Here is an 18370-nt window from a genome sequence, read left to right as displayed (position 1 = left end):
TAGGCAAAGGTTGCAAAAGTCCCCCTAGCTTCTCTTATGGCACCTTACCCACTCATAGAGATCATATTACTTACAATAGTATATTCATTCATTAAAAATTGTGTTTAATCAACTCATACATCTTCTTCCCCCCATAATTACTGCCTCAAGATGATCATGATAGTGAAAAATAACCTCATTAATCAATGCATCCACCTATGGTAAATACACATGGCCATTGTAGTACAACATCTCATTTACCAATGAGAAAGGTGCTTCTATTTAGGCAAAGAAATCACACTAAAACTTGCTGACCAACTTACTTAAATGATGACAAAACTATAACATATATTATGTCACATAATGAATACACAATAAAGTATCTGCCACCATATTCAATTTTACCTAGACTATAATCAGTAAGAAACTCTCCAAACTCCATGAGTTTGACCATCTAGCTAGCTTCCTTAGTGCTCCTTGAGTTTGACCATCTAATAAGCTTGCCTAGTGTTCAACTTCTTTTGTGTGAACAAATACACAAAATGCTTATGATCTGTCAACACTACAAACACCACACTATAAAGATAATGCTTTCACATCCACAAAACATAAACAATTGAGAGCAATTGCTGATCATATGCAGAATATTGCTGCCCAATAGTATTCAAAGTCTGACTCTCATTGAAACAAACAAGGAGCAAACCCTAGGCCAACCTCCCAACCTTTAAAGTGTTCTTGCCTTAAATCCCCTAGGCTATAGGATATTCTTAGAATATTCTTATGATTTGTGTCATTCTCCCCTCCACACTAGCACATTAGCCTCAAGAAGCTAAATGAGCCTTACATGAAGGGAGTCTAAGGCAATATAGCCATGGAGAAAAGATGTGCAAATGACAACACTAATATCATGATAAACAATCATGAAAGAAAGAAAACAATACAGCTTTCTCACATGACAATATAGTCATAGAAACAAAGGAATGAGAATGGAGAAAATAGTTCAAATCATATAGTAAAACAGCTATGAAACTCATCCTTAGAAATCTTATCTAAGTTATAACCAAAACTCAGAACACTCCTTCACATCATCCTTAGTTTCCCATGTAGCTTTATTCCTAGATAGCCATTCCATTAAATCAACAACTCTGGAGTTGTCTTGTAGTGTGTCTTCACCAATCTTTGAGTAAGAATATTAGATAGACCAACCTTCTCAACATCAATTTCTAAGACCTGGATGATGGACTAATACATAATATCACCAAACTACAAACATGCTTTAAGTTTGTTCATATGATAAATGATTTTTCAAACTAGCTTGCAAGTCTAAAGTGTAAGCAAGATCCCATACACACTACAAAATTGTCCAAGTCAAATGTCATTTTAGTCTTAAATATTATACATATATTTAATACATGATAAAAGCCAGAAATCATCACATTCTTCTATACTCATTTCAATATATTTCACCTGTGTACTATCATCTATCACCTATAGTAAAATATCTGTCACATTGCTTTAGAAATAACACCTTCTACTATAAGAATGTAGAATAAGTAAAAGAATTTTATGAATTTATGAATTTAAGATTCTAACATTTTATGATAAGATTTTATGACATGCAAGAAAACACATGATTCTCATTTGTCATTTTGTATTGCCATCAATTTATACATTCCAGATATGTGGCTGTGATATTTCTACATTATGGCACAGTCACATCTTATAACTCACAAGGATTTTGCCATGTCATCAAATCTAGAAAGGAGCATAAATTGTATATTGCTAGGAAATAAATGTAGAAAGAAACAGATGTATAAGATTTACTCTATCCACAATGAATGGCCAGGATGACAGGGTTAGGGTTAGGGCAACTGCCAGTGTTAGGAGACTGGGAGCACCTTAGTGGGATCTGTTGCCATCAAGAATAATGCCACTAAGAGTAAGTATGGTTATGGACCGAGCCGGGTGTGGGTGGGGCTGTTTGCCTTGCCCACCACCACCTCCATCCACACTTAACCACTGCGGACTAGTTGGGGTTCCCTTGTACAACACACTATGCCTCCTCAAAAATGCAAGTTCCACTGCAGATTCTTGTCCAGTATTGGAGTGGAGTCACATGGCATCAACAGCCAGCAGCTGTTGGACATGCCCCAACTCCAGGTTGATCATTAATGACACACACACAAGCTTGTCAATAACTTTGGTGGCAGTCTTAGGCTATGCAATTGCATGCTGCAGAATCATCAGCTGTATCTTGCATGTGCTAGTGACACTACAAATCCTATTCTTTATTAAGTTTGTTTTATGCAGGGAAACAAGAATTGGAGGATCCCGGATTCCATACCTAGATCAGTGGGTGGCACTACTGCCACCTAGGATCATGTCATAGAGAGCATATACCTCCCCCAGATCATCCCTGGATCTGGAGCGCTCAAGGCTCTGATACCATGAAGAGATATGCAGAAGCAAATGATGGTACTCTGATATATCATCACTGTGTATATACACGATCAATAGTCGTGACTCTTACAGTTGGATCAGTGATGTGGCACTACTGCCACCTAGGATCATGTCATAGAGAGTGTAAACCTCAACATCTCTGATACCATGAAAGAAGATGAGCAGAAGCAAAACAATGGTGGATGACTCTCAGTGCCTCCTCAGCACCTCCTGCTTTTCTCTGGAGGAGGAGGAGAAAAGGAATGCTGGCACAGGAGCAAGGAGCACAAGGGAGGTGAGAGGTTGAGCGTGGAGGAGCAATGAGAATAAAGAAATAGTGGAGAGTGGAGCTGTCAACAACAATTATCAAACCTTTTCACAATGTATATTGCAATGGTCTTATGCTTCTTGTTGAGCACCGCCAGGGTCACCGTTGTAAAACAATAGATAGAAAGAAAGAAAATCCTACACCCTGAAGAAGAATTTTGCTCATGTTTTTTAGTCTGCATGTCTTATCTAGCTGTCTATATGCTGTTTTGACAGTCTCGCGGTGCCAATTGTGAAGCAATGAGACTGATGAATGCAGATCTTCATCCGGGCTCCCCTTTCCTAGTGGGTACTGTTTTTAGTTTTTGTTATGAAATTAGGTTAGGGTAGCAATGGCGGACCCCATAGCATTAATTCGCTACTATGCTCGGAAAGGCTACGCAAATCATGTCCTGTCAATCTGCAACATGTATCTCCCCCAAACTCACGACAGGCTGCTACATTTTTGGAAAGTAAGCTAACGTGTTTGCTTTCCTCTTAAATTGGCACCGTTCACAGATCTACGGGATGGCCGTAGCAGGCGTTAAGACCAGAGATATTTTGCTGGAGCTGCGGGTTATAAAGGAGGAACGGGAGCTGCTCATGGCAGCACTCCTGATTGAAATTCATATCTGCGAAGATAAAGAGACTTCTCTAAAGCTTATTTCAAACCTTGAATATGAAGAAGAAGACGCTTCTGACGAAATGCTAATTCAAGCTGCCGTATTTTCTTTGCTGCTTAAGGACTTAGAAAGAGCTAAGCAATATGTTACAAGGTTTAAACCAATTACACGCTTCATCTAGTTTTTATTTTATTTTATTTTCAGGATTTCAAGATCCCAAGATAACATTGAGGCTCAGTGCTTGCATGGATGGATTCTACTTACTATCGCTCAGGTTGATCTAAACGCGGACTTGGTTGGAGCTGCCAGCCAAAATTTTGACAAAGTTCTTGGTGTAAAACACACTTGTCTGGACGCAATGTTAGGAAAAGCGGCTTGTTTTGAATTTATGGAGGAATACACAAGGGCTATGTATGAATTAGATCAGGTATGTACTTTCATGAATACGTCTGGTTCCATGTGCTTAAATGTTCTATGAAGGCGGCTCTGCTATATCCATGGTTTTATCCTGCAACTTGTGAGAAGGCAAGGGTGGGAATGCTGGTACAGGATTGGGATTGTATCTATGAGTCTTCTCAAGAAGTGCTACAGAAGGTAATTTTGCCCCCTGGCAAGCGTCCTGTTGAAGGGAACAGTTTTAATGTGATAGGACCCAGAGAATATTGATGCTCTGCGCCTTCAAACACATTTTCTATTGTGTAAGAATAACAGTACTGTCACATCCATGTACCTACTTGGGAATCTCGTGCGAAATGTTTGCCAGAAAGAACCGAGAAATGCAAGACTTTACATTGAGTGTGAGTTTTGGCGTTAGCTTGTTAATGTGCTCAAACATTGTTATCTTTTATGTTATAGTTGCCCAACCTATTGCCAGACTTGCCGGACGAGGTTCACCAGGTGTACTAAATCATACACTCTCTCTGGTTGAGAAGTCTCAGGTACTTGCTCCAAACAATGGGATATATCTTCTAGAGATGGCAAAGGAGTTTTTTCTTCTAGGAGACTATTCAGCTGCAATCTCACGTTTCAGGTGACCAGTTATCATTCTTGGCATTCTTAATTTTTATCACGAAGACTAGTTTAAGCAGAACATCTGTCTTGCAGGCTTGCGTCCCAAATGGAAGATGTTAAAACTGAAGCGACGAATGGTGTAATTCAATGCTTGCTCATTTTGAAAAATCTTGATGATGCCAGCAAGCTCTTACAATCAGTGGATGGAACATCATCTTTCGTCTTTTACCTCAAAGCTCAGCAGTCGTGGCTTGAGAATCGGCATGAGGCATGTTGGGAGTTTCTTAACGGAGCACTGGAATTGCATTTAAAGGTAATTCAAAAGATAAATATGACTTTGAGTTTTCAAATCAATTTAAACAGTCAACAAGGATCAGGCGAGACTATCAGTTTTATACAGAAATAGATCCTGACATGATTCTTGGAGCAGGACACCTTTACCTGGCATTATTTGCAAAGTGTACTACAAGAAATGGCACTGTTAGCCTTACTAGACAGATTGCAGCACTTGAGCTTCTTTTATCAGCGGCACCTGGTTTCGTGAATGCACATGTTATGCTTGCACGCACTCATATGGAATTGGGGGATTTAGAAGTATCTCAGGAATCTCTTCAAACTGCCCTTTTGCTCGATTCAACTTGTGCCTGCGCTTATATTCTTTTAGCTCAGGTATAAGAAGGTTGCGTTTAAGCCGTTTTGAATATTATTCTTGTAGATTGAACTTGAACGTATGAACATAGATTTGTCGCAATCCTATTTAGAGCAAGCATCAACTGTCGATTCAAGTGTCCGAGAAAGTCTAAAATTTCTTGCTTTGCAAGCTAATCTACATATACTAACTGGAGAATTTGGCCATGCTCTTTCCGTTAAGTACCTTTGTATTTTTACAGCTTTCTATTAACCATGTAATTAATAGGTATTGGAATCTGCTATCATTCTGCCATCTATGAACAGGGACAGTGAAAAACTGGAATACTACTCAACGCAAGGCAAAATGTTAATGGACGAAAGCAGTGCAAATAAAGTGATGCTGTATTTCCTACTTGCTAAGATGCAGATAAAAATGCAAAATTTTGCTGAAGCGGAAAAAACCATTGATGATGCAAGTCGCTTATTTTCAGGTCTACACGAGAAGGTTCGTTTTTTTTAATCGTTTATACTTGGTTTCCTTAATATTTTTTGTTTTAGGCTTTGGTGGAAGTAGCTAGAGCTGTTCTTTTCGTTGCAAAAGGAAAAATTGATTTGGGAATAGAAATACTACACCACATTCCTTGTGATAGCCACTGTCTAATAGAAGCAAGGACAGCAATGGCTCACATATATTTGGAGCATAAAGGTGACAAAATGCGGTTTCTACAGTGCTTCTCGGAGCTGGCTGAGCTTTTCCCAAGTGCCAAGGTCCGGTTTATTCTTGCATAGGTGTTCTACGATCTTCTACAATGCAGATGCATTTGAAGCTAGCTGACGCATTTAATAAAGTTAATGATCCAATTCGAGCAATGAAATCGTTGGAGTCGGCATTGAAGAACAGTCCGAATGATGCATCAATTATCAAAAAGCTTGGGAACGCATTGATAACATGTCATGAGTATCAAAGAGCTAAGGCACTGTACGTGAAATCACTAGGACGCAATCTAAGGGACTCTTGTTATCAATATGTTCAATATGACTTAGCAGGTCTGTCATTAAGATGCGTGTTGGAACGTTCGTCAGTGTTTCGTTGCAGAATTATACTTCATTTTGAAAGATTTTCTCAAAGCAGAACAACTTACAAGAGATGCCATTGCAAAGATGGAACATTCTCCTCCAAGTAAAACATTACTGATGTTTTTATTACTTTCCATGAAGATTCAAAGTTCTCAAGGAAGATATAGTCCTGCATCAGAGGTTTAATGTTATCATATATCATCATTCATTAACTTTAGCTTCACAGGAGATTGTAAAGCTGAAAGCTTTTTTAAGACAGACGGTCACTGCCAAGCGAGGAAGCTACCTGGCAGACTTTTGTTTGGAGTTTGCAAAGGTGACAATACATTGTGTTGTAAAACCTGCGTTAAATATGGGCTGCAGGTTTGCCAAGAAAATAATGACTTGGACTCCGCCATATTGTTTTTAAGCGAAACCCTGAACGATTGTCCTGCTCATACTTCAGCACTTCTGTTGTTGTCCAACATTCACTTAGTAAGGTCTGTAATTTTCAAGTTTTCTTGTTTTTCATACAGTGATTGCCTCAGGGGTGAATTAAGCGAATGTGAGGTTAATTGTGCCAACTTATTGAAAGTGGATATGACGAGCTCAGATGGTGGTAAGCTGTTAATTCTGGTTTTACTACAGAGAGAAATGTATGATGCTGCACTTTCAAGCATGCAGCAACTCCTTCAGAGAGATCCTACTTGCTACATTGTTCTTGAACAAGTATGAAATTTAAAGCCACCTTTTAGAAGTTTAATTTAACCTATCTGTAAATAGATTATTGAGCTTTTGCGAAGACTGGGGCGAGTTGAAGAATCCAGTTATTACATTGTGCAGGCAGAAAAATCGTCCAAACGTGATGTCGATGCGGGGCTTTATTATTGCAAAGGATTTTATGCCCAGCATATGAATGAATCGATGCAAGCTGTTGAAGTATGCTAAAAACCTCTATAGCATCTAAAAGTAGTGGTTTCAAATGTGCAGCTATTCAACTATGCACGTAGTGATGCCAAATGGGGAAAACGTGCTCTACTTGCAATGATTGAAATTTATTCTCATATTGACGATGAATTATTTCATGACGAGGAGAACCTTGAGTTCACGGTTCCATATGTGAAAGTGGAGGACGTTTCTAAAGTTCAACAACTGCTAAGCGAATTCAGGTGAACATTTTCGTGAATCTTTTTTATATATAATTAATTTCTTCTAAGTTAGACAAGAATATGGAACTGTGGTAGCTTGGGAATGCTTCGGTCTAATGTACTCCGGACAAAAGGGAGATGCTGAAGCTGCACTCGTAAAAATTAACAAAGCTGCAGCCAGAGAAAAGGATCACGTCCTTTTAATGCTTTGCCGTGCTGTTGCTTTAATGATACTTAACCAGACTGGGAAAGCAAAAGCTGAACTTCGGAGCATTGACAGATTGACATACAAATGGAATGAAGGGATAAACTTTGAGAGGGCCTGGCTAATGCTTGCTCAGACTTACCTTCAGGTCTACAATATGTTCTCACTTAGTTGTTCTCAATATGTATTTTAGCAGGCTGGTAAGCTGGACGTAGCTGAACAGCTATGTAGGAAATGTATAAGCTATAACAGATCATCATCGAAGGCGTGGGAGTTCCTTGGAGTAGCGATGGAGAGAGGTAACGCATACACTGAAGCTGCAAATTTCTATCAATGTGCGTGGAAACACCAACGAGGGTCTTCCCTCACCGTTGGATACAAACTAGCAAGGGTCTACCTTAAATTGAAGAGGTACATGGACGCGATTGCAATATGTCAAGCTGTAATGCAGCTATTTCCCAACTCTATCAAGATTCGCAGGGATGTCCTGGACAAGGCAAGAAAGTGTATACGATTTTAGCAATAATGGACATATTGTTATAAACCGGTGCGAATCACAAACGACTCCGTTACCGCGATTATATTGCCCTAAATTGTCGGAGTGATGTGGCAGGTGCTAGGTGACAGGAAGCACGAGCCGGACCCTGCCCAGGAACTAATTGGACCTAGAAGAAGCTCTGCCGCTCCCACGTATTCTAGCATTCTGGCTGCTAACATGCTCAACAGAGCCGCCAGTTCTCCCGGTGGTAATAGCACGCCCGTCTCGAGCAGTAGGGCAGCTGGCTACAGTGACAGCAACAAAGCCGGATCAGCCTTGGGCACGGAGGATGCCAGAACCATCAGTGTTGCTAATGCTGCAAGGGCATCAATTTCGGGCTCTCAGCTAGCTTCCATGCAGAAAATTGGGCCACGCCTGCGGGCAGAGGGGCTCATGGCACCGCCTGCATCGGATGCTGCAACCTTGAGGCGGCAAGTGGCAGCATTGCAGTTGGATTTAGAATCTCATGTGGAGGGAGAGAAGCGCTTGCAGGGTCTCAACCAACAACTTCGTGAAAGGTGACGCGGATAAAATTGGATCATATTCCATGACAACGCTGCCATGCAGACTGGAGCTATACATGCAACAGAACCATGAAAACGTGGAGAGAGCAGAAAATGAGCTCAACACGTTGCATGAAGATATGGAGCAGACACTGGATTTGCAACGCAGGCTGGCTCAAAGGTGACATCAATTTCAGCAAATCCAGTACGAAAATTCATATAGAAAATTTCACGGTTTTTAATTTTTTTTGCAGGGCCTCATCTCTTGAAAAAGAAAAGAAAGAGTTAGAGCAAGCGTTAAGGAAATGTTTAGAAGAATTTGACCTTGAAAGATCTTCCCTCCAATCACGCATCACGAGGCTGAATGATGAATTGCGTGAAAAGTCACATTCGCAAGCCAGAGCAAGAGCGATTCAGGTAGGACCTTTCTTTGATCCTCTTGACATTTTCGTCAGCAGGGACTTTGTTGCTCAGGCAGAACTGGAACTTGCTTTAATTACCAAAAAGCAGCTCGAGGAGAAACTTAATACGTCAACTATTGAAACAGATTACCTGACACATAAAGCTGACGAGTATGCCAACGAGCTCCAAAAGTTGATGTTGAAGGTTTCTCTTACATGTTACTGAAAACGTTCAATAACCTGTTCTTACAGAAACATAAGGAGACGCTACTGGATAATTGCTTCCGGAAGAGCTTACTACGAAGGTCTCTACACAATTTCAAGAAGGCTATGCAGAACCAGCGCTTGCTGTCTTATTATGACATAATGGCGAAAGAGTTTGTGAAATACAGATCTTTAAAGAGTGGATTTTCAGCTCTCCGCCTCGCCACAAAGCGAGCTTTGAAGATCAGAGAGGCCCATGACCGACAAGCGAAGGTTTGTGTCTTAACCATTTGTTACCTCTTAAGGTCTTACAGGCAGGAATAGAGGAGTGCTGGAGGTCCTGGCGATTGGCAACAATTTCTCAGAAGAGATTTGAAATATCTGTACGACGTAAAAAGCAGTTGTCTTTGTGTCAAACGGTGAATAGTTGGAGAGCAGTTTTAGGCATGGGAAAGCTTTCGAATGCAGAAGAGCATCAGTTTACAAATGCGGCAAAAAAGCACTGGAGAAGGTTTACATGCCAGCATTACTTAAGGCGGTGGCACTGCTGGATAATAAAGTTGGCAAAACCAAGGAAGATAAAAATGCGGGAATTTCAGATTCACGTCAATAAGCTACTGTGCCAACAGGCTCTATATGCTTGGAAATCAATTGTTCGAGTCAAGCGTATCAAATTGCTGAAAAGCGAGCAAGCAGCAAAAAGTGGCACGTCTAAATGCAAGCAGCGAACAATGTGGAGGTATTCATAATATGCTAAATATTTCAATCAAGTATTTCTTACAGATGGCTCCAATTTTTGAGCGATAAAAAAAATCAGCAGAATTACACGGATAATGCATTTCGCTTTTACAGTAGTCACCAGAAAAAGTTTATACTTAATTGCTGGCACACTTTTGTAGAAATTCAAAGGCAGAAAAGGGTTTCAATGGCCTTTGCATTCAGAACATACCTTCGGGCTCTTGGATTAAAGGTTGAATATCTGTTACAAGTTGCTATGGCTCTTCTAAACCGCTTTGACTTTTAATTATAGGGTCTTAGCGCCTGGAAACGAAGTGTTAAAATACAACAGGTGGAGAAATTGGCCATGCAAGAAATTAACCAAGCGCTGAAGAGAGCATCGATGATATTTTGGCGTGATTACCTTGTGTCTCACGCAATTAAGTATTTATGTTCATAAACATGATATTTTGTGCTCATATTGGATATACAGGAAGAAGAAAGAAATGAAGGCAAGTGTGTGCAGAAAGAGACGAGATAGAAAAGTACGTCTTTTCCGTGCAATCTATGCTAGTGTTAAAGGAGTTTCCTACAGATAGCTAGAGAATTTTTAATTTGCTGGTGGGAAGAAAATGCTTGGAGGAGACGTGCAGGGCAGCTTAGCCAGCTTTTATCATCACGAAGGCACGGAACACTTTTAGCAAATACTTTACACGGATGGATACATGCGACATTTGACAACCTGCTTGTTGCTAATGCGAAGTTTCACATTGAGCTGTCTGATGCTAAGGTTCCTTCTGTTTTCCGTCTTTGCAAGCTGGCTGACGCGTCTAAAATACACTAGGCACAATGTGAGGAGCAAAAACAGCAAACAACCGCTGTTGATGTTGAAAACCTTCAGCTGATTGATCGCCTTCATGCAATGTCTTCAGAAATAGCTTTGTTAAAAATAACTATTGCCGAGAAGGAAAGGCAAGAAGAAGACTTACGACACGCTTTAGAAGATGGTGCTGTTATTGAAGGGTCTCTTCACGGAGATCTCGAACAGCAGAATATGCGAATTGAAGAGCTTGAACTAGACGTTCTAAATTTACAGGTGGGAAACTCATTGATGACAAAGTCAATCTGTCAACATTTTTATGCAGAAGAAACTACAGCTTAAAAATCTAGAAGATACTGCTGACGAAGTGCATTATACCATAGAGATTCAAACCCTTGAAAGGACATTGAAGGACTTTCAAACTCAGCTTTCTGAAAAGACTTCACAACTCCTTTCATATGAAAAAGTAACATCAAATTGGGCTCTTCTCTATTTAATTTTTTCTGGTCCAGGCACTAAAGGATACTGCAGAGAAATTAGAAGGGGCATCGGATGAGTCGCAGGAGAAGCTCACTAGCGCATTTGAAATTGCGGCATCTTTGCGGAGGCTTCTTGAAGACCGTGAAAATCAATATGCGACTCTTGAGGGGAACTGCAGGGTAATACAGTTTTCTCATTACATTGTTGCATACTTTTCCATGTGACTGCCAGAGAAAGGAACTAGAGCTCAATGAAGTTCAAAGAAAGCTGTCTGTTGCGAATTCCAACTTCACAGAAGCCTTGAGAGCACGTGATGGTCGTATTCATCACCTTGAAAGTAGTCTCATGCAAAAGCAAGCTGAGGTTGTTTCTATTTTCTATGGTTGTTTGTGCTAAAAGATCGGGCAGATGCAAGAGGCACAACAAGAATATCAGGAGCTGCAAAGAAAGCTGGACATGGAAGAGGGATCAGTAAGAAGGCTCCAATATGAAATGAAGCTACGATCTGGTATGCGATTTGTTATTAGCAAAGATATTGCTAACTGCGTCACAGATAGAGATTCTCAAAGAACAAAAGCTTTTGTTTCAAGTTTGTCGTCATGGACAGACACTGTGTCAGCTAAAGCCAACCAATGTTCCGGGCCTTTAACACAGATCAACGGTTCTATGAGGAACGTTTACAATGAAGCAAGAGCAGCACTGCAAGCTGATGGTGCTACGTCTGAAAAGCAATCATTGGAACCATGGGATCTTCATGAAAGCTCAAAGCTCTCGAAAGAAACTCTTAATGAAGAAACTAGCTGTGTCCCACAACTTTCTCAAGATAATAGCGAACAAGGGATTTTATATAGACCACTTCTGGATGAGTTAGAATCAAAGGAACAGACAGGTGAAAAGGTTGAGAAACTTCATGAAGAGATTCAGGAATTACAGGCAAGGATCATGAGCAGATTGAAAGATCCTGATCTATCTGAGGTAGAACATAACGTACTCATTATGTAACATAAACTCCTTTCAGGTTGGATCCCCGAGAAGCACCTAGTGATCAAAATCAGAACATTATAAAATGACCAAGTATACTCAAAAGCACTTGATCGGCCTATATAGACATAATGAGAAAAACTCATGGGATGAAGATATTGATAAAGCTTGCAAAAGTTTTACTAGGTTAGTGGTATGGTTCTTTAGAACATGTTTTGGTCTTTATATGACAGGGCATGAGATAAAAGAGAGGATAATAGTGCCTCAAGTAAAGAACTCCCTAAAATGGGGAAGTAAAATTTGCACAACAAAGATGTGCAATAGAAGGTGTTGGAGACACCTAGAAAGTTGATACAAAAAGTTAATATTAATGTTTTAAAAAGCAATATTTATATTGGTATGATTCAAGATTATTCCAAAATGAGTAATAAGATTGAGATAGAGAAGGTTGTAAGCAACCAAAAAGAACGACTTGAGAGACGATCCATGGGGTTCAAATATAGAGGGAAAGGGCCCATGAATAAGAGTGCACCCCCTTTTCTAATCGATTAAGGGTCTTGGGATACTTGGGGTTAAGCATCCTTGGGTTTGAATAGTACTGGGTTGGGTGACCTCCTTGGAAGTCCAAACTCAGGAGCTTACATTTGGTATTAGAGCGGTCTTAGATCCAACTCTGTTGGTTGGCTAAAGGAATCACACCACATGTTGATTGACATCTGGCTGGTCCAGTTTGCTCCCGCTAGGCTCAACCCGAGGGGTAGGGTGTCAAGAGAGTGGGGCTCTCGGGAGAGCTGCGGCTCTTAGCTTCCGTTCACGAGGGCGTGAACTTGCAGGGAAGTGTGGTGGATTGTAAACAACTAAAGAGAATGACTTGAGAGACGATCCATGGGGTTCAAATATAGAGGGAAAGGGCCTATGAATAAGAGTGCACCCCCTTTTTCAATCGGTTAAGGGTCTTGGGATACTTGGGGTTAAGCGTCCTTGGGTTTGAATAGTACTGGGCTGGGTGACCTCCCGGGAAGTCCAAACTCAAGAGCTTACAAAGGTGTCTATAGCAGATTTAGTGAGATCTAAACTAGCAAAGTGACAGAACCAATTGTGAGACACAAAATCCCTAGGCCCCAAAGTGGAGCTGAAAGGGTGCCACGTGGTAGTGGCCAAAGCGAAAGCCAAAAGAGCGTAACACATTTGGACTAAAAGCTCCAACTTGAAAAAGTCAAAAGTGGGAGTGGAACTCCCAACAAAGTGCTTGAGGAACAAGCACGAGGCGAGCCATGAGTGAGTCTCTAGAAAAGGGGACACAAGAGGACCAAAACATGACACGTGGAAGTGTCCGAGATGGGCCCGAGATGAAGTCCGAGATGGAGTCCGAAGTCAAGATCGAGACCAAGACCGAGACTGGGACCGATCTCGGACCTGAGATGGAGTCCGAAGTCGAGACCAAGACCGAGACCGGGACCAGGACCGAGACCAAGCCCAAGCCCGAACCCTAGTTTGAGAGGGTGAAAGCCCAAAGCATTCGTCTCCCAGACCCTGGGGGGTTTGGTGAGCTCCAAAAGTATAGTAAGGGGAGGACTGCAGTGGAGCCAGTTTGGCCAGGAAAGGCCAATTTGGCCCAGAAAGGTGGGCTCCAAAAGTATAGTAAGGGGAGGACTACAGTGGAGCCAGTTTGGCCAGGAAAGGCCAAACCTAGTGTTGGGTGATGAACTGTGGGAAGTCCAAGACTAGAGTGAATATAGACCAACAAGTAGGGTAGCTTGGTGAAGTGTTCAAGAGCCAGCTCTAGTTCCCTCAGGAGATCGACTGGCCAATGCTCCCAGTCCAAGTGTGGGTGGCACTACCTACTTAGATACCTGGTGTGGCTCAACGGAACCTTGCTCTAAGCCCATGGCTGAGCATCATTGGGACACCCAAACACTCTAGAACACCAGAAGGTGGTGTTTAGTGTCGCGAGGGCAATAGATAAGGCCCAAGGGACTAAGTCCCTAGCGAATGATGGATAGGAGATGCCATCTAAACATCCAAGGTTGTGGAGATGAAAGGAATCCGTCTACCCGATTTGGACAAAGCCAAAAATGGGATTTTGGGAAGGCTAGTGATGGGCATATGGAGGCCCATAAGTAGCAACGGTAATCCCGGTGTGTGGGATTATAAGGTGAGCATGCCCAGATTGAGGAACCACTCCCTAAGCTATTGGGTAGGTTCATCTTTATGAATACTTGCTAAGGCATGGTAAAATGTGCAAAGCTATCCTCCTAGTTGTGAGACACAAATCCCTAAGCCCCAAAGTTGAGCTGAAGGGGTGCCACGTGGTAGTGGCCGAAGCGAAAGCCAAACAAGCGTAACATGTTTGGACTAAAAGCTCTGACTTGAAAAGGTTGAGAGTGGGAGTGGAACTCCCAATGAAGGGCTCGAAGAACAAGCACGAGGTGAGCCATGAGTGAGTCTCTAGAAAAGGGGACACAAGAGGACCAAAACATGACACGTGGAAGTGCTCGAGATGGAGTCTGAGATGGACCGAGATGGAGTTTGAGGTGGAGTCCGAGATGGAGTCTGAGGTGGAGTCTGAGGTGGACCCGAGATGGACCCAAGATGGACCCGAGATTGAGTCCAAGATGGACCCGAGATTGAGTCCGAGATGGACCCGAGATTGAGTCCGAGATGGACCCGAGATGGAGTCCGAGATGGAGTCTGAGATGGACCTCAGATGGAGTCCGAGATGGACCTGAGGTGGAGTCCGAGATGGACCCAAGATGGAATCCGAGATGGAGTCCGAGAAGGACCCGAGATGGAGTCCGAAGTCGAGATCAAGACCGGGACTGAGACTAGGTCCGAGACCAAGACCGAGACCGAGGCTGAGGCCGAGACCGAGGCCAAGGCCGAGACCGAGGCCAAGCCCGAGATCGAGTCCGAGTCCGAGTCCGAATCTGAGTCCGAGTCCGAGTTTGAGTCCGAGTTCAAGTCTGAGAGGGTGAAAGCCCAAAGCGTTCATCTCCCAGACCTTGGGGGGTTTGGTGAGCTCCAAAAGTATAGTAAGGGGCTGCAGTGGAGGACTGCAGTGGAGCCAGTTTGGCCAGGAAAGGCCATTTTGGCCCAGGAAGGCTGTACCCAATGTTGGGTGATGAGCTGCCCACTGGGAAGTCTAAGACTAGAGTGAACACGGACCGACAAGCGGGGTAGTTTGGTGAAGTATTCAAGAGCCAGCTCTAGTTCCCCCGGGAGATCAATTGGCTGCTGCTCCCAGTCCAAGTGTGGGTGGCACTACCTACATGGATACCAGGTGTGGCTGAACGGAACCTCGCTCTAAGCCCATGGCTAGAGCACCCAAGGGCAGAACACAGAGAGAGTACCCAGGTGGCTCGCGTAAGGCCATAGTGTTCCGAAATGTTGCCCCAAAGTCCCAAACTGTGGAAAGGAAGAGGAGCAAACCTTTGGCACAATGACTAAGGACATATTCACATGGTGAGGAAGTCCCAGAGGGCATTGGGACTTAGTGGTTGGGCCTGTGGGCCTTGACCCAGTGGCAGTGTTGGTGAACACGGCCATGAGTAGGACGAGACTTTGTTGGGACTGAAAGAGGGGTATTGGGGAAGGCTATTCTCCTTGTCAGTGTGCATCCGAAGGATGCTAAGGAGTGGATCTGTGATGACCACTCATGGATGGTTGACCCAGTCTTGGAGAGGCAGGACTGTGATGCAACTGGTATTGGACCACCAGTGCGGCAAAGGTGATTGGGTATGGCCTTAGCGTAATAAGCTGCTATGTCGGTGGTACCTTTGAGTGTCGGTCATGGGATCGGACACGTGGAGCACTTGGACCAAGTGCAAAGGTGGAGTGGCGGGGATGTCATTCTCAAGGCTAGCAAGCCCAAGTTCGAAATAGGACTTATGGAGGTTGTGAGTGAGACTCCTCCAAGTGGTTAAAGTTCGGGTTAAGTGGCTAAAGTAGAATGGAAAATTTAGTCACTTACACTAGTCTAGAGGAGAATAACCAAAAGAAACATATGGGGCCAAAAGGCAAGTAGTATTGGGAGGAACTGAACCATAGAAATCGAAGGGCATAACCAATGGTGGTTATGCAAGTTGGGAGTGGAGAATCAAGAGGGTGCTCGAAAATGTTGTTACTAGCAACCATGATGTCGTGGAAAGTCTAAAATGTGGAATTATCCATGTTAGACCATGTGGTGAGTAGGGAGCTTGCAAAGGAGAAGCCTTAGGAAGCTAAGGAACAGAGTTCCTTGAAGGTTCTCAAAGACAATTCTGGGTAGATAAGTACTTAGAAAGCCAAGTGTAAATGGTTCCTAGAGTGTGCGAAATCAGAGTGGAACAGCAGAAGCGTGGTTTTGAACTTGGCTATGAGGCGAGGCTATCAAGGTTGTGTAAGCTCCTGAGTTTGGACTTCCCGGGAGGTCACCCAGCCCAGTACTATTCAAACCCAAGGACGCTTAACCCCAAATATCCCAAGACCCTTAACCGATTGGAAAAGGGGGTGCACTCTTGTTTCATGGGCCCTTTCCCTCTATATTTGAACCCCATGGATCGTCTCTCAAGTCGTTCCCTTTGGTTGCTTATAGGTTGGGGAAGTAGTTCCCAAGTGTTCAAAGAGAGGGCTTTGAACGAAAGTTGATGATTAAGGACTTTCATGCTTATGCATGAACCGTGTTACGATGACTGGATGACTTGCTAAGTGAGATTGGCGAGTTAAAGCTCTATTTCGTTAAAGTGGGATTTATTCAGTAAAATGGGACTAGGTACAAATTTTCAAGTATTTGAAAATGACGTGAAATTATATGTTTTTTGTCCAGGGGCTAGACATATCTGGGGCATGGTGACTAGCGCGGTGACTTTGTGTCCAGACTGAGTCCATCTGGTTGTATAATAAATCTCATTGTCAAGGTGAACAAGTCGAATCTGAAGCTAAAGAAGAGCGATGGCATGTGCGCACACACTATTTGTTTGTTCATTGAGCGTGTGGTGAACTTTCCAAGATGAACGTCATTCCTATTAGCCAGACATATAACTTAATAGTGAGAACATTTAGATATTATTCAATATTATCTTTTTCTAACGAATCTAATTGTGAAGGTGTAGCAAGAGGCATTGCTAGTCTAGAGAAGTCATTTAACTTTGCACTTTGCAGAGACCTTGCGCACTTTGCAGAGACCTTAAGTGTTTTGCTAGGGATGCAATCATTATGTTTGCACCCCCGCCACCCCATAGAGGTACAAAGAAGTTCCCATAGTTCTGGGCACCATGCCCATGAGCGATTATGCCAAACAGAGACACAGGCAGCTGCATGGATGAAGAGATTGCCTTGGGGGCAGGATTGAGTCGAGGTAAGCACGTCTTTTTCTGGTCCATTTTGTCATGGATGATGCAGAGGTAAGAGTCAGGTCTCTCCATGGAGAGAATCCTGTTATGATAATATGCAGTCCTGCAGCTTCTCTGCTCGATGTTGTGGTCGAGCCGCCTTCTAACCAACGTCTCTCGCTCTTGAGCGATGCAAGAATTCTTCGACAAAGCGATTTTGATAGCAGTGCACTCGTCACACTTTGAAAAGCTGGAGTACTTTCCTATACTCACATCCCTGAACCTGTTGCTCCACAATCTACTAAATCTAGATTGGCTCAGCTTCTTGTAGCCATTACTCTGGAGTTCCCGATTCACATCTTCCAATATGGCCCCCTTGGTATACATGGAAGGGAGAACTCGTTGGGTGTCTCGTGTTCCATCTTCCAAGAGGCGGGTTTTATGAGGTTGCTGCTCGTTACATGTCTCGACAAACCTCTTGAAGATTGCCTCTCCATATACAACATGACCCCTGGTTTTGTGAGTACCGTCGTTCCCATGGACTGCCTGTTGAACCCTTTGTTCCTCGAACTCAGTTTTGATTCTGTAGAATGTGGTTTGAGGGACTCCATAAATGATTCTCCATGCCTTCATGTAGACCAAACCCCTCTGGAAGACCATGCCCCCCACCTGATGTTCTGAAGCATCAACAAATGACCGTAATGCCTCATACACAAAATTGTGAGCTGCCTTCCAGGACAATGTCTTGTATCTTGCTCTCTCCTCTTCAATAGCATCCCAATCAGCATGTTGACAGCACCTCCTCTTGCAACAAGCAACTGTCGAGACCATTCGAACCTCCATCGCCATTTTCTGCCTTTTCGGTTCGTTGCTCAGATCCCTTTGGCTGCGCTTTAGGAAGGTGTACTTTCTTTTCCCATGAAGAGATGTTCTATCATCAGTTGTAGTGGTGTTTGATTGTGAATCCTTCACATTCTCAAACACTAAGTGCCTCAATTTCCACCGCACAATGCTTTCAAT

The 18370-nt window shown here is 42.9% G+C and overlaps 2 protein-coding genes across 2 annotated transcripts; both read left to right on the top strand.

The window, feature by feature from the left end:
• The first annotated feature begins 2614 nt into the window (after positions 1 to 2614).
• LOC9646399 (tetratricopeptide repeat protein 21B) lies at positions 2615 to 7917 on the top strand. Its single transcript, XM_024674666.1, has 17 exons — positions 2615 to 2713; positions 2962 to 3030; positions 3244 to 3447; positions 3622 to 3774; positions 3828 to 3941; positions 3997 to 4144; positions 4203 to 4377; positions 4452 to 4671; positions 4722 to 5027; positions 5275 to 5493; positions 5547 to 5756; positions 5804 to 5962; positions 6429 to 6544; positions 6593 to 6773; positions 7035 to 7178; positions 7327 to 7545; positions 7594 to 7917. The coding sequence occupies exons 1-17, from the start codon at positions 2615 to 2617 to the stop codon at positions 7915 to 7917; spliced, it is 3060 nt and encodes a 1019-aa protein (XP_024530434.1).
• Positions 7918 to 8001: 84 nt separating this feature from the next.
• Positions 8002 to 12062, top strand: LOC112346241 (meiosis-specific nuclear structural protein 1-like). Its single transcript, XM_024674665.1, has 9 exons — positions 8002 to 8453; positions 8693 to 8855; positions 9092 to 9316; positions 9471 to 9554; positions 9673 to 9782; positions 10254 to 10305; positions 10605 to 10856; positions 11093 to 11239; positions 11460 to 12062. The coding sequence occupies exons 1-9, from the start codon at positions 8002 to 8004 to the stop codon at positions 12060 to 12062; spliced, it is 2088 nt and encodes a 695-aa protein (XP_024530433.1).
• The last annotated feature ends 6308 nt before the right edge of the window (positions 12063 to 18370 follow it).

Source organism: Selaginella moellendorffii, unplaced genomic scaffold (genome assembly GCF_000143415.4).
Source record: "Selaginella moellendorffii unplaced genomic scaffold, v1.0 SELMOscaffold_13, whole genome shotgun sequence".
NCBI classification, from domain to species: Eukaryota; Viridiplantae; Streptophyta; class Lycopodiopsida; order Selaginellales; family Selaginellaceae; genus Selaginella; species Selaginella moellendorffii.
This window is presented reverse-complemented; position numbering and strand designations above follow the sequence as displayed.

Coding starts and splice junctions, on each gene's coding strand:
- LOC112346241 (XM_024674665.1), top strand. CDS start 8,002: ATGTGGCAGGTGCTAGGTGACAGGAAGCACGAGCCGGACCCTGCCCAG. Junction 8,454..8,692: donor AACCAACAACTTCGTGAAAG/GTGACGCGGATA, acceptor TTTTTTTTGCAG/GGCCTCATCTCTTGAAAAAG. Junction 9,783..10,253: donor AAGCAGCGAACAATGTGGAG/GTATTCATAATA, acceptor TTGGATATACAG/GAAGAAGAAAGAAATGAAGG.
- LOC9646399 (XM_024674666.1), top strand. CDS start 2,615: ATGGTGGATGACTCTCAGTGCCTCCTCAGCACCTCCTGCTTTTCTCTG. Junction 3,448..3,621: donor AAATGCTAATTCAAGCTGCC/GTATTTTCTTTG, acceptor ACTATCGCTCAG/GTTGATCTAAACGCGGACTT. Junction 4,672..4,721: donor CACTGGAATTGCATTTAAAG/GTAATTCAAAAG, acceptor CAATTTAAACAG/TCAACAAGGATCAGGCGAGA.